The following is a 16,101-nucleotide window of genomic DNA, read 5'->3' on the forward strand; positions in this document are numbered from 1 at the left end:
CATAGCTTTGTCCCTGGCTGAGCTTTAATGTTTAGTAATGATTTTTTTTTTTTTTTTTTTTTTTTAATGATAGGCACGCAGTGAGAGAGAGAGGCAGAGACACAGGCAGAGGGAGAAGCAGGCTCCATGCACCGGGAGCCCGACGTGGGATTCGATCCCGGGTCTCCAGGATCGCGCCCTGGGCCAAAGGCAGGCGCTAAACCGCTGCGCCACCCAGGGATCCCATAGAAAATTCTTAATTATGAGCCAGAATCTGCCTCAGTTTCTTCTGTTAGTCTTAGTTCTGTGTTATGCAGGAATTACAGATGATAGTCTAAAAATTAGAACAAAGATTTACACTCAGCTCCTCTAGTCACTCTTCATATATCTAGACCCCACATTAAAAGAATTCTTTTTTTTTTTTTTTTTTTAAATGTGATCTTAGAACATCCAGGGTATTTATTTATTTATTTATTTTATTTTTTATTTATGAGAGATACACAGAGAGAGAGACAGAGACACAGGCAGAGGGAGAAGCAGGCTCCATGCAGGGAGCCCGATGTGGGACTTGATCCCGGGTCTCCAGGATCACGCCCTGGGCTGAAGGTGGCCCTAAACCACTGAGCCACCAGGGCTGCCCCATTAAAAGAATTCTAAGAAACTAATGCTTCTCTCAAAATGCTCATTTAGATGGGTGAATATTTGTTATGTCCTTCTGCTCTTAAATTTTCACAATGATAAGGGTCCATAACTTTGCTTCCACTATACACCTAGCAGCATAGTGTCTGGTACATCCAGGTTTAATAACTATTGAATGGGTGTGGCCAATAAATGTGAACACATATTTTACATTTGATCTGCCCCGTACAGAAACTCTGTGCTGAGTGATACTCTGAAACTTGGTTTTCATAAAAAACAATGTTTTGAGGCCTTGATTCCTGGTCACTTTTCTTTTGAAGAGAATTTGATTTGTGCAAAAGAGTGGGAAGAAGTCACATAATTTGCCTGTGTCTTGAATTTTAGTAAAATTCTTTACATATTGCATTTATACTAGAGTACAAATTCCTCGTGGAGAATATTAGCCCAACTTCCTACATACTCTGTTCCAACCCTCCCGATCCTAAGACAGTGACCCCAATATAACCTTGTTTTTCAGTAGGAACACAAATCTGTGATTAATATGAGCTATAAGATCATCACTGAGCAGTAACAGCCAGTAATGTCGTAACTGGTAAAGGCAGAAAAAGAATGAATAATAAAATAGCTTGATTAGCACAAAAGTGATCCTGAGGATCCAGTTCTGCAACTTCTGGTACCATATACTGGTCTTTGAAAAATCCTTACAGAAACTAGAAGGTAATTACGTGCAATCGCCAAGCAAACTACTCAAGCCTAGTAATCACACACTGTATTTTGTGGTGATACCTTTCTTTCTTCCATCTTACTGCTGACCACATGCCACTTCTGTTCCAAGAGAGCTACACTCTGTTCTGTCTTTGAGCCAGACCCAGAGTCATCACGGCTTAGAAGCATGAGCCTGCCCTTGTCAAGCAATTGATTATAAGTCTCTTCCTTGGCTTTGAGCTGGGAATAGAGTTCCTGCAAAAAAAAAAAAAAAGGCAAGAAAGAAACTGGTGATGCCAATTCCTTGAGAGACACCCACACACAGATTTATGAGCACAGTTGGAAAAGTCCAAGAAGGTCTCATTCTTGATTAAAACCCTTTTTTTTTTGGATTCAGTTCAACTACTGAGCAATGAATCCCACCATTCTTCATTAAAATTAAAATAATTTTGTTATCAAGTAAAGAAGAAATTTTTTTTAAGGATCAGAGATCACAAAAATAGACCTCAATAATTTATTTCTTTTCCTGAAACATTTGCCTAGAAATTATGTGGGCTTTTGTTCTCAGCCCCTTTCTAAAGATATGATTTCCCTACCCCCCCCACCAAAGACTCTTAAGTAGAGACAAATTTGTGTTATGCATTTGTCTTCTTGATGCTCTTACCTTCAAATCAATACTCTTGTGCCAATCAACTGACCAACTCAATTTACAAGCTAACCAATGTATTTCCAGTCAAGCTTCTCCGTCATCACTGCTGCTTGTAAGTAGGGGGTATTAAAGCCCATGTAAAAGCAGCAATCCTTAATAAGATTGTACTGTACTGTCGGTAAAAACCAGTACTTTGCAGACTCCCAGATATGTACAGGTCTGTGAATTCAGTAAGGAGCTGCTGAATAGGGGGTTATGTTCAACTTCAAGAAACGTCTATTACCATGTGTGTATCAAGCTGTTCCCTAGCAGTTTCAGGAAGCCCTCCTGTGGGCTTAGATGCAGAAAGTTGGGTCTCCATTCTAGTCAGTTCCAAGAGGAAATCTTCAATTTCACTGTGGAAACCCTGGGCCTTTGAGAAAAGACATATCAGCAAGGTTAGTAGTCAATTCTCAGCTTCAAAACTAAACTTCCTAAATGACTATATGAGGAACCTATCCTGAGGGAGGAATTCTGAGCTGTTCTCAGGGTTGTTCTGTTGCTGGATTAACATGGGGTCAATAGCTATTTATTTCTAGAAAACAGAATCCTTTGGACTTCACTGTAACCTATCACTGATGCCTGATACAACTTGATGAATTGATTAAGGTACTACTGTATATGGATAGTGGGGGGCTACTGACTTGATGCAAGAAATAACTGAATCTGTGAGCAAGGTTTGCCATAGCAAAGACTTACTAACTTTGAATCATAAAGAAAGAGACTAGGCTACAAATCCATGAAAAACCACTCAATCAAAAGTGATACTTTCCAGACAAGTTCCAGCATGGAACTGACCTTCCTCTTAAGACATAGTGTTGGAGGTGGAGGGGATTCTGCTGCAAACTGCTTTCCTCTGACGGACTTAGGCATTCCAAGTGCTATGACAGGCACAGCCCCACCTACCTAGCCTGGACAACATGCATACCTGCTGCAGTGTCAACTGAAGCTGCTGCTCCCTCTCTTCTGTTTTTTGTAACACGGACTCCCAGCACTGGTTCATGGTTTCCAAGCGGCTCCTTAGGCTGCTGGCGTCGTCTCCAGCACTAGATTCAAGCAGCTCGTTGCCAGCTTTGTTGACGGTTTCCACTGTGGCTTGATGGGCTAAAACATCATTTTTTAGAACCTAAAAAATGTCGAATGACACAATTTATTTCCACGGATATCATCAGGCCTGGTTCTCTACAGTGCACACAGTATCCGAAGGCTTCTGGTGACAATATTTGGTCTCAAACCGACAGGCCTAGAGATGAAAATTGAGAGCACTTACGTGGTGCTTTGCGAGTTCAACTTCAATGACTTTTGGGTCTCCGCTTACTGGTCTCTGAGCATCTAACAATTCTTCAGTGTGAGTCAGCCAGCTCATCAGTTCCTCTAAGGCATGCTGGAACTGGCCAAGGGCCAGGAGGGCACCTTCTAGTTTGTGCTATTCAGAAAAAGATATAGAAGGAACATTTGTCAGGAGATTAGAAAACAGTAGCTAGTTGTCCACTGACAGATCCTGCCATCTGCCTCACCTGTCTGTGGGCAATTTTTTCACCCAGGTTCTCCCAGAGGTGCTTGAGTTCTGTCAATGGTTCTCGGATAATGTCTCTGTCTGTCTCATCCATAGCCTTCTTTAACATCAGTTCACCCTGGTGGTTGAGCTTTTCCATCTCAATTTGCTGTTGGTAAACTTCCACTTTGAACTCCTACCAGAGACATACTTCATGTTAACACCAAACCAAGTCTTTAAAAATGAAAAAGCAACTTTTCTTCAAAAGCCATATCTGGTTACAAACCTTCATTTCATTTAACTGATCTTTAACAGTGTTGAGGTCGGTGCCAACAGGGGGCATGGTGCAGAGCTTAATCACAGTGTTATCTAGCCAGTCAAACATAGCCTAAAATAAAAATACAAACAAATAGTCAAAAACCAAAAAAATCCAAACCCACCAGCTGTTGGGAGAGATTTAGCATTATCTCTGGGGATGTAAGCAGACAAAAATCAAAGTACCTTGTGCTGTTTGCATTTGTAGGTGGGGGGTAGACATAAGGGAAAATGAGCTTTATTCCAATAATATGGAGATTTAAGGACAGAGCCAGTGTTATTAGGATAATGTCCAAAGTATACTACAGTCTGGAGAAACTAAATGTGAATAAAAGTTAGTATTTGTCACAGCCACCTAGCAAGCTCAGGATGTGTTCAAAGTCGTGTGCCAAGCTGTTTCCAGGTAACCTGGGTTTGGAGCCTCTGGCAAGCAAGGACTTACAGAGTACGGCCAGCTTCTCTGCATAGCCACCCTGAGGATAAATATGATGATGAAAAACATGGCAAGAAGAGGAGAAATTTGGAGATCATTACTTTTCTCAGTAGGAATGGGAAACTTCGGCTAGAAATACTGAAACAGCCCTGTCTTAGGTCTGAGAATGCTCCAGTCCTGTAAAAGTGGGTGACCTCTCTGGTGCTGGATTCAGAACGGGACAAAAAGAACACAGCACCTTGATTCTGCGGTGGTCGCCCTGGGGCCTCTCACCTGAAGAGTGTCCTGATACTGTACAGCGGCTTGCATGGCATCCTCAAGCTTTTCTAGCCTCTCTTTCCAGGTTTTGTTTAAGCTCTCCCAGGCATTATTCAGCTAGGGGAAAAAACAGACTCTAGTTAATACTAGTCTTTGGTGTGAGTCCACTCATGTTTCATCTGAATACCATCTCCATTTTTCCACACCTCATCAATGCTCTTCTTCACTTCGGGCTTCTCCGTTTCTCCACAGGCAAAAATCAAATCTGCTCCAAGGATTCGAATAAACTCCAATTCCTCATGCAGACCATCTGTCTCTTCCTTAATAGTCTACATGTAAATGAACAGAACATAAGCCAAAACAGAAAGTAGAACAGAACTTCCCAAACTTTGCAAATGTAATTTATATCCCCATCAATAGCAGATGTTGAACAGAACTGTCAATTTCACAAAAGCCTTTCAATGTCCTTAAGATTTCACTTACCTAAACAGTGAAACTTCAGGCTCAGTTCATTTCTCTTTCTCACACACACAATATAGATGTGTGAAAGGTATTTCTCTATTTAACAATATATATAAAATAGTTTCGGAAAGGTCTAGTGGGCTTCAACAATTTACCAAAGGTTTATCTTTCCAGCCTCCAAGAGATTATAATCTACAGCCAAAAATCTATCACGGGGATTGTGGGATTGAGCCCCTTGTCGGACTCTGTGGAGTCTGCCTCAGATTTTCTCCCCCTCCTGCTCACGCTTTTTCTTTCTCTCTCTCTCAAATAAATAAAATCTTAAAAGAAAAGAAAAAAGAAATCTATCATAGGGGAGTATATCAATAAGACAAAATAATATGGTATTTCCCATTTAAGAGCTCAGAGACTGGGACGCCTGGGTGGCTCAGGGGTTGAGCGTCTGCCTTCGGCCCAGGCTGTGATCATGGAGTCCTGGGATCAAGCCCCACATTGGGCTCCCTGCATGGAGCCTCTTTCTCTCTGCCTGTGTCTCTGTCTCTGTGTATCTCATGAATAAATAAAATCTTCAAAAAAAAAGAGCAAAAGCTGAGAGACTAACATCATAGAAATGATAGGCTATATAATCTTGGAGAAAGTCAGTTCCGTGCCAGATCCTAAAAACTGGTTCATGTACTGGCAATGACAGGGACAGGGAGAGGGAAGAAGGGCTGAAATAAAAGCAAGACAAAATACCAAGCCAGACTACGGCTTATACAAAAGAGACAAAATGAGGCAAAAAATATAGTTAGTAATAGGCTCTCCAAAAAGACTAGAAAAAGGTATGTCAAAGTAACCATTAGTTAGCTCTGGATGATGATGAATCCTGAATTTATTTTCTTTTTATCTGCTCTTTTTCTACAATGAAGAAATTTACTTGAAAAACAAAACAAAACTAAAAAAGAAATTTACTTGGGAAATAATGTACACTAGAGAGGACTAAAATCAGAAGCACATTCTACTAATTTGTATTGAATTTAAAACTGATGGGAGAATTACTTTTGAGTGATGAGACTGTCCTATATAATAATTGTGGAGGTTGTGTGAGTCCGTATAAGCGGTAAAACTTGTATATAGGAAAAAGGATGCAATCTCTACTATAATAAGCATATTATTTCTTCAAGTGGAAAAAAGTCCTATTAAATAGACACTACCACCACCATCACCGCCACCACCACCACCACTCACCTTTCAAGGCACTAGGCCCAGGAAAGCAGTTAGTGCTGGGATAAAAGTGATTTTTCTACAGGACAGACACACAAGAGACGGGGCTTCATTTCTGTCTCACCTCAGCAGCTTCCACCTGCTGTTTGATTATAGACGGGTCGATGCCTGGGCTTTCCAAGTCATGGACGATGTCCTGGGTGTCTCTGACAGTGGTCAGGAGAGCAGCCATGTCATACCAGAACTTCTCTGCGAGTTCAAGGACATCAAGGAACTTAATTTCTCGCTCTTCGGCCCGAGCTTTGATGTCCTCCCAGAAGAATACCATTTGATCCAATTTGTCCTGGATTTCTAAGGGAATAAAGAATAGATATGAATGAGACTCTCTTAAGTACGTGAATCTGCTTTATCAGAAATTTTGCCTAGTTCTTATCCTTGAAAAAGCTCTATAAATTTAAACTGAAGGATAGTTTTTTATCTTTGCCTTATTATTTTGACATCTGTATTTTCCACTTATGCTGGTCTCTCAGAAAGAGACCACCGAGGTAACGTGGAAATGAGTTATCATCTAACCTAAAGGTACTGCTAAGATGTAAAGATCGAGGGGAGCCTGGGTGGTTCTGTAGGTTGAGTGTCCGACTCTTGATTTCGGCTCAGGTCATGACCTCAGGGTTGTTGAGATGGAGCCCCATGTTGGACTCTGTGCTCAGCAGGCCGTCTGCTTGGGATCCCCACCCCTTTCTCTGAAATAAATAAATACAATCTTTAAAAAAACAAAAGACCTAACTTATAAAGGGGCTGAGATGAGTACTCTGTTTCCAGCGTTGTGTTGAACTCGCAACGTTTCACATATAAAGTGTTACAAAAGCTGGTTATGTTCCACCTCCTATGGATACTGCAGCTTACTCATATTAGGGGTTAAAAGAACATTTGTTTCCTGGCCTGGGAATCTAACTACCAATTGTAATCTTGTTTCAATGTGGAGATGTGTTCTGAATTCTAAATGACTTCCAAATGGCTTTGTGGAATACTCATTACTTGAGAACTGCCTTCACATTCAGTGAAATATATCTGGTGGTGTGCTGGAGTAACCACAGCCTAAAATTTATTCTACTGATTTTCTTTAAATATTAATTTGATTCAGGGGCACCTGGGTGGCTCTGTAGGTTAAGCATATGACTCTTGATCTCAGCTCAGGTCTTGGATCTCAGGATCCTGAGTTCAAGCCCCATCTTGGCCCTGGAGCCTACTTTAAAAAAATAATAAATTAGACACATTAGATTAGGTACCTTTTGCAGCCAGATCCTTGTCAGCTCCCTGAGATCGCCCAATGAGCTCTTCTCCACGGCGCTTCAGGGCCTCAAAGGCAGGTTGCAGCTTTTCCAGCTCCACAGCAGCACTCTTATTGTCACTGATGCACTCTCTGATCTTGTCTACCTCAGCAGGAATCAGCGGTGGCATACGCAGGCGAGAGGAGAGATTCTCCAGAGTCTCCAACATGGGCTCAATTTTATCATGGAACTAAACAGATGTTGGACCGTTAGCCATCACAGCAATACTTCATCTCACTTCTAGGGGAAATGTTAGGGAATAAAGCTAGGGTATAATCTACTACTGCTTAGGATAACTTGCATTCGGCCTAGCCCGATGGCTGTCAAGCGTTAGGTTTGCCTAAGAAACTGTTTTGGGCATAGCATACCAGTGCTGGCCGATCAAAAAAAGAAATTAAATGTTTATTTTCCAAACAAAAAAAGATATTAATATGCCAAAAGTCAATTCAAGTCATTAGTGCCGTCACAATACTCCCCCCCTTTCCAACTAGTGTGACAAGGGACAAGACCATGAAACTGGTGAGTGTCAGTGTGTCAACATCTCAGATGACAGTTGCATGCAAACAGATTAGACCAACAAGTTAGAGGCCCTCCACCAACTGTGTAAATGAATGGGAACTCAATATGCCACATGATTTGAAGATTAAAAGTAACATGGCATGCAGCTTAATAACCCACCATATGTAATAGTGAGAAGAGAAAATGCTGGCACGATGAAAGGTAATTAAGGAAGGTCAAATCTATCTTTATTCTCTTTTTTTTTTTTTTTTGTTTTTTTTTTTGTTTTTTTTTTTTTATCTTTATTCTCAAAGAACAATTTACCTTCCCACTTTTCTGGTACTTTGAATAACAAGACTATAATCATAAAATTTTCATTTATAATCTGAAGCAGTGAAGGGGGAAAAGCGGGCAATGCAGATAAGCCTGCCTCCTTAAAAAGCTCTCTAAATCCAACTCTGGATTCACTGGAATAAGGCTTATCACCTCTAAGCGTCTTATGTGAAAGACACATGGGTCTTCCTCAACAAAATCACTCCCCACCACTCCCTCACTTCTAGGTTTCACCCCAAGTAAGACTGCCATAATAAACTACACTAATAAAACTTATTTCACTACAGTTAAGGACATTTCCTTCTAGGTAAACTCTCTCAATTCTCAGCTTCATAAGAACCCCCTTATCCCAGTGGGGGTGGGCACCTTACCTCTGCAATCTGTAATGGTGGGCGCGGTCAACACAACAATGAAATGTGACGATGTGGGGAAGACAGGAGCAGGCAGCAACAACACAAAGTAACACATTCCACAATGTGAGTGAGAGATGGGACGGAAGGTGGGGGGAAAAACTTGAGTAAGTACAAATATTAACCAAGAATATTGAGACTAAACATAGGAATAAAATACCCAGACATGACAAAAATACCACTAACAGTAATATATTAGTTGAAAAGTATGTAGTTACATGCTTTAAACTCCACTGCTGGTGGTTTAGGTGTCTCTTTGGCTCTTACTTCTCCCTACGCAAGCATCTTTCTCTGAACCAGGGGCTAGCTGGTGGCCTCTTGAGTAAGAAAGCTAATGTGTTGTCCTCTAAATTTCAAAAGTAATAAGCCAAATAGGAATCTGACATGACACATTTGTTGCTTCAAGGTGAATTCATTCAGAATCATCCCTGCTAAAGACTCATCACAATATAAAGTTTTCAAGGAAACTGTCCACAGACAGAATATAGTAGCCAAGATGAGTTTACCACCCACCCTCCCCGTGTCAGTATATCAATGTTCCCTTGATTAAAAAAATGTAGAGAGGCAAAAGTTCCTGGTCTATTGATGATCTATCACCATCACTTGGTCTAGACATTCAAGACCGCAAGGGCACACCTGATACAGAGACCTCCTGCTTAGAATACAGGACAGTTGAAGACATACACACATACCTGAGCCGACTGGGAAACAGCCTCGTCCAGAGCCAGTGCCCGCTGGCGCACCTCCTCTTTTATTTGAGCATACAGGTTTTCTGCTTTCTGGTATTTTTCCTCCACCATTTCCCCCTCCTCTGGGTTTAACTCCTTTAGTTGTGGGCCTATCTTTAGCAGCTTATCAATATGGGGTTTGTGCTCGGCAATGGATTCCCTGAGTTGCTATGCAAAAAAATAAAGTGAAGGCTTTTATACCAGTTTGCCTAAATACTTTGATCAGAACTCGTATCAACTTTGAGAGGAACAAACTGAATTGTTAAAAACCAGCAAATCCCAGCATCTCACCATTTATGAAAGAAAAAAACCCCACCTAAGTCTTAGGTTCTAATGCTACTTAATTCTCTTAATTTTCAAAAGCCATCAGATACCCCATCACTTGGGAACCCTCCCAGACACATACTCTCTCACTACCCCCATCCCTCCCCACTGATACAAGTTTAATTTCCCTCCTCTGTACATATAAATATTAGTGTACTCTATTAAAATTTACATGGCTAATTGTCTGACTCCCTCCCCCAAATGACAGACACGAAGCAGGACAAGGCATAAATCACACATTTATAGTAATCCAACCACTCCTGGACTCTACTGCCGGTTCCGTCCAGTTTATATCCTTCGACATATAGGAACACAGAGAAAAGAATAAGCGCAAACCATCAACCACAAATTAAAGAAACATAATGCTCTCTGCCTTTCTTCACAGATCTCACTCCAGCTAGGGTCTAACCAAATGCAAAAACCCAACCAACCACACCCCACATCTCACAACACAATGCTGTAGCTGGAAAGATGAAAAATTCCCTGATGTTTACTTAGTTCTTTACTTCTGCAGCACCAGATCTCTGACATCTCCATGCTCCTCTACTTGAATGCATTTGTATTGAGGACAAGGGAAATAATTCAGTTATGTGTTTGTATTGTGCAAAGAAATTCTAGCTGATTAAAAAATAGCTTCATAACACCGAACTTACACCTGGTAGGCACTAATAAATATCTTGTTTTAAAATAAATCGTGGAGCCCACGTTCAATTCTGCAATGAAATAAAAGCCAGCATGCTCCTTACCCTCATTTCCTCTTGTTGCTGCCTGAGCTGCTCATGATCAATGGCTGGAGGAGGTAACTGTGCTATCAGTGCCCGGGTTTCCTCAATCCAGGGGCTGAGCTCCTCGTAAGTTTCCCAAAACTGGTTCACCAAGACCTGAGCCCGCTCGAGGCGGGTGTAACGCTCTGAATTGAGCAGACTAATGGCTTCATATTGCTGTATTAGAGACTCTGTCTTTTCCTATGAACAACAAAGTATAAAATTTATTACTATTATGAACCTTTTTTTTTTAAGGAAAAATGTAGATGCATATACATTAAAAACTAAAGAATTTTAGTCTTTAATGCAGAAACGTATTAACTGGGCAAAAAGTGATCGATATATTTTCCTTATACTTACCCAAATTTTCTATTTTTTCCTATTATATACATGCGTTGCTTCTAGCCTTTTTAACACATGAAAGTAGTTTCAAAGACAGTCAAAGAAAGCAGAACACAGCATTAACCTTTTAATGATGACACATAACTTCAGATACAGCATTATTACAACAAATCAGTTCAAGACAGAACATCTCAGGGCCCGTGATGGACCCTTTGGCCATCAAATTTTACTTGACTCTTCTGATAAAAATGTCTCCACAAACCCAACACTTATGCTTCATAGGTTTAAAGAGAGTAGCTCAATTTGTGAATATTTCTGAGGAAACAGTGGTTAACCATAACCTTTATATAAACAAACAAAACTGGTCTACAAAAAACAAAACAAAACCAACTCTCTTGGCCAATCCCTTTAGAAATGGGTACGATCATTTAAAAGGACCTGAAGATAGATAGATAGATAGATAGATAGATAGATAGATAGATAGATAGATAGATAGATAAAATAAAATAAAGTAAAATAAAATGACCCGAAGAAAGAATATCTGCATATGGTTCTGAAAAAAATCTATCATAGATATTTTGAAAGGTAACTTGAAGATCCTTATGGACTGAAGATAAGAAGCAATTCCTCTATTATACAGAAAACAGATTTGTACTGTATTTCCCATCATACAGTAGGACTGTTTGGATATTTGAGCACAAAGAGTTAGGGTGTGAATCCCCCAGAACATCAAGCTGCACTTTAAAGATTTTATTTATTTATTCATAGAGATGGAAAGAGAGAGAGAGAGAGAGGCAGAGACACAGGCAGAGGTTGAGAAGCAGGCTCCATGCAGAGAGCCTGACGTGGGACTCGATCCAGGGTCTCCAGGATCACGCCCTGGGCTGCAGGCGGTGCTAAACCACTGCGCCACCTGGGCTGCCCCACCTGGGCTGCCCCAAGCTGCACTTTAATACCATTACCAGTAATAGTGGGGGGAAAAATCTTCTTTATCATTTCACAATTGTACTGATTCACCATGGTCAAGACAAGAGAAACACAGTGAATAAATAAATGCAATTCACCTGTAATACAGCTTTTTGCTCCTCCCCACACGTGCCAAAGATTTCACCACGATGACTGAAGAGTTCATCCATTGAATCTTTGTGTCGAATGATGTCAATGGAGAAAGCCTTTGAAAGTGAACTAGAGTTAGGTCATGAAGTAAAAGGACACCAAGCCGTGTTACCGAAATGTTAGACACAATCTATGAAAAACTCCTTACTCCTTGCTCTGATAAAGCCACATCAAAACTATTCTATGAAGTCTGACACTCTGCCTATCCCTACATCTTCAGTGCTTATCTTTTACTAGCTTACAAAAGTATCATCTCTCCTAAAAATCATCCAGAAAACTGCTAACTATTCTTTACTAAATTAATGAACCTATTGCTCCCTTTTCACAAAGCCAAAAATCTCTTCCTCATCTTAACAAATATTTTTAATATATATCCATCATCATCAAATTGCATTATTCCACCTGGGATAGTCAGAAACTCTATGGTGCTCTAAGTTGGTAAAGATTCTACTAGCTCAGGGCACAGTGGATACATCAGTGTTACACTTACCTTCTGTACCTGCAGCTGAGCTGTGGTCTGGTCCTGTTCCAGGCGAATTGGACCCAAGGCCATCAGCTTTCGTTTTGTTTCAGCAACCCAAGCTAGTTCTGCATCAGCAGCTTGCTCATACTAATAGATTTATTAAAGGAAAATGAATAAGTTACGTATAACAAAGGTCCTCGTCCTTAGAATTATAATTTCTTCAACACAGAAAGGTCTGGATTTTCACTAGTATGGTTTCTATCTACAAAGTAAAGTCAAAATGGGAGAATTTCATAAAATCATAAATCAAGATGCAGACAATTTGGAATGGATTATACTTCAACAAATATGAGTTGATACTATTTCAACTTCTTTAAAAAGAAGTTACGAAACCCCATTAGTGGTCCTAGAGCTAGAAACAACAATGGAACTTGACACTCTTAAAAATATACTTCTAATCACAATGCTTTTATGAGACTGTGCTCTTTCTGCCAGTTCTTTTCCTACCCATACACCGAACAGTAGTTTTAGTTACATGATTAAATATATGGTTAAACATGGCAGCAGGCAGTTAAGTCAAATTAACTTGGAAGTACTTGCTCAGCCGAAGAAGCCTAAAAACCCAGGAGAACACCCAACTTTTAAAGGCTCATGCAGAAACAAAGAAAAATGAATAACATGTTCTATGTGACTGCAGTTTAATGAGGGTCTCCTAATTTTTTTTCTCTTCAACTTTACCAACCTACACTAGTATATTTTTAAAGAGGAAAATAAGCTCCTTCAAGTATGATTGATTTCTTAATCATACTTGATATCTTAAATATCTGGCCAAGATTAGGGATATCAATAAAGACACGTTGGGGATGCACTTGAAGTCAGAGCAAACTTCTACATGGTTCACAAAGATTTTGCTTATCACTATGAACCCAAGAAGTCATGTTATATTTACTTTGCACCATGACACATTAATAGGTGCATATCCAGCTACAAAGGAAAGCAAATGACTTTTCCAGAAAGCAGGAAGGAAAAAATATCAAGGGAAATATGACACCTGTGTTTACTGGCAAGGTTCTATTTTGGATGGCTCTGCTATTTTGGTTAGCATATTTGATAGTAATTATAGTTCTTGGTTCCTTCCCCTCTTCTACCACCTAATGCTAAAACAGTTGATTATGTCAAAGTAAGACTGGGATGCATTTGGACCTTTTGGTCCTAGATATTATCTACTTCTATCAAAATCTTAATGGGGCAATAGCTGAGAAGAGGGCTTGCACAGACTCTACCACAAATTCCTGTCTTCTCAAAAAAAGGTCAGATATTTTGGGTCAAACTAAGATCCATCCTCACATACCTTTACCCAATCACTTCCCATCACTGAAATAATTTGTTGCATCAGATTTAGCTTAATCTCATCATTCCTATTCCTGAGCTGGTATTTATGTGGGTCATAGTTTTGTACTTTATACACACACCCCTGGCTGCCTAAAATATTAATGCAGAGTTGTCTATAAACATTACCTGTTGTGATCTCTGAATAGCAGCATCAATTTCATCCACCCTTTGTCCTACAGTGTCACTGACCAACTTGTACTGTTCGTTGGCATCAGATACAAGTTTATCCAGCCCTTCTCTGGCTCTCCAGGGCACCAGCTCTAAGAGAGCACGGCTAACTTCATTCACTGTGTCCAACACCAGCCTGTGCTCCATGACCTCCTTCTTTAATTCCTAAGGAGGGAAAAAAAGTTTTCAGGCCATTCCTTGCTAAATTAAGCACATTAGCAGCTGTGCTGGGTGGAAAGTGCTATCTCTACCACACATCCCAGCAGGGCTTTGACCTCCTTCCTCCAATTATTTTTTTTTCCTTGTCTCAGATTTTTCAATCATTCCACAGCCTGACTGTAGGCTTAGCTGCTGCTTAGAACTGTCTGCAACACTTCTTGGGCCAGACTGGCTCTGGGTAAAATAATTAGTGCCTTTTTTTTTTTTCCTCCTTACTTCAAAAGTAATAAAATAATTCTTTAACCACATTTAACTTGGTAAGTACCTACAAAGGATTTCTGCATATCTAGAACTGCACTAGATCCTGCAGGAGAGTCAAATATAATCATGAAACACTCTCTAGAGAATGAGTTACAGAAGTACATTTTAAAATGTTACCTGTGAAGCAAACTTCCCAGGGACCTGTGATTCAATCTTTTTTTCCCCTTCAGACCATATCAAGTGGTCTTATGTAAGTCTGCCTTTATATTAAATCTTATTGTCCATAAGTAAACAAGAAACAAGGCAGAACTTTTTTTAAGGTAGAGAGAGTTGGTGATGAAACTTAAAAATTTGAACTTCAGGATTTTTTTTTTAAGATTTTATTTATTCATGAGAGAGAGAGAAAGAGAGAAAGAGAGAGAGAGAGAGAGAGGCAGAGAGGCAGAGACACAGGCAGAGGGAGGGAGAAGCAGACTCCATGCAGGAAGCCCAATGTGGGACTTGATCCCGGGTCTCCAGGATCACGCCATGGGCTGAAGGCAGCGCTAAACCGCTGAGCCATCTGGGCTGCCCGAACTTCAGGATTTTAAGAGGAAAAAAAACCTTTTTTTCCCTTGGGGAAAAAAAAATGACAGCTTACCTTCTGTCTTTGCTGAAACTGGGGTATCTGCTCCCCTGTGGGAGACTGTCCTCCACTGGCTGCCAGCTCCTCCTCCACCTCCCTTAGCCACCCGGTCAGTTCCTCGTAAGTAGACTGGAACTTGGTGGCCAGTTGCCGGGCTTGCTCTAAAGTTCTGAGGGCCTTGGAGCTGGTGACCGTGATGTCTGCATAGCGAGTCTTTATTCCATCCAGTTTCTCTTGGATAAGCAATACCTCTTCACCTGTGGGGAACAGCATACAATTATTTATATTTCAGAGAAAATGAAGGAGTCTCCTTCTGGGGATGAGGAAGTCTCTTTAATCCCCCTTTCTTTAAGTCAGAGCTTAAATCTTACAGATAGATGCTCTCTCCCTATGGCAGCAATTTCACCTACTATCCCACACAAAGGGAGGTGGGAAATAATACTTCTAATTAATAAAAGAAGCCACTTCTGAGTCTATTAAGATCTGAACTCAATTGCAGGTGTTTCTAGATGTTCCCAGCACCATTCCATGATGCTGGCCTTGGACACACTAGAGGGCAGGGGGAGCCACCATCTACAACCAAATGTGAGACAAGGTCTTTTAGTTTTCAAAAGATTTAGCAGAAAATAGGACTCTAGGCTGCCAGTCTCTAGAAGCACATGGTAATACAACCAGTGAACACTAAGCTTCTCCTATATACAAAGAAAAGTGGCTAGTGCAAGATGCTTATTTCAGGGATATGTGATTGCATGACTGTAGAGCTGCTAAGAGATATACTTTTCAAAGTACCTGTGGTTTGTTTTAGAAGAGCCTGACCATTTTTAATAGCTTGATCTACATTCTTCTTTCTATTAATGATTTCTTCATTTAAAGCCTGAAAGGGAAGAATAGCATTAATCTTAAAGCTATGGCATGACAAAGGGGAAGAAAGGTGAGACCACGTTTAAAGTAAGGAGACAAATACCAGGTCAGTTTACACATCAGATATTTGATTCCTTATCTCTTTGGTT

General features: G+C 40.4%; 1 protein-coding gene across 23 annotated transcripts in view; it reads right to left on the bottom strand.

The window, feature by feature from the left end:
• MACF1 (microtubule actin crosslinking factor 1) overlaps positions 1–16,101 on the bottom strand; it is a 338,748-nt gene that overhangs the window by 32,087 nt on the left and 290,560 nt on the right. For all 23 annotated transcript variants that reach the window (XM_077844666.1, XM_077844665.1, XM_077844663.1 and 20 more), the window contains 17 exons: positions 15,881–15,965; positions 15,107–15,348; positions 14,005–14,211; positions 12,514–12,633; positions 11,972–12,079; positions 10,548–10,766; positions 9,442–9,645; positions 7,467–7,698; positions 6,302–6,528; positions 4,719–4,841; positions 4,528–4,629; positions 3,793–3,894; positions 3,529–3,702; positions 3,282–3,437; positions 2,940–3,137; positions 2,256–2,384; positions 1,405–1,578 (listed from right to left, as the gene is read on the bottom strand). In XM_077844666.1, coding sequence (XP_077700792.1) covers positions 1,405–1,578; positions 2,256–2,384; positions 2,940–3,137; positions 3,282–3,437; positions 3,529–3,702; positions 3,793–3,894; positions 4,528–4,629; positions 4,719–4,841; positions 6,302–6,528; positions 7,467–7,698; positions 9,442–9,645; positions 10,548–10,766; positions 11,972–12,079; positions 12,514–12,633; positions 14,005–14,211; positions 15,107–15,348; positions 15,881–15,965 — 2,802 coding nt within the window. The remainder of the gene's footprint in view (positions 1–1,404; positions 1,579–2,255; positions 2,385–2,939; positions 3,138–3,281; positions 3,438–3,528; positions 3,703–3,792; positions 3,895–4,527; positions 4,630–4,718; positions 4,842–6,301; positions 6,529–7,466; positions 7,699–9,441; positions 9,646–10,547; positions 10,767–11,971; positions 12,080–12,513; positions 12,634–14,004; positions 14,212–15,106; positions 15,349–15,880; positions 15,966–16,101) is intronic.

The sequence above is a fragment of the Canis aureus genome, chromosome 13 (genome assembly GCF_053574225.1).
Source record: "Canis aureus isolate CA01 chromosome 13, VMU_Caureus_v.1.0, whole genome shotgun sequence".
NCBI classification, from domain to species: Eukaryota; Metazoa; Chordata; class Mammalia; order Carnivora; family Canidae; genus Canis; species Canis aureus.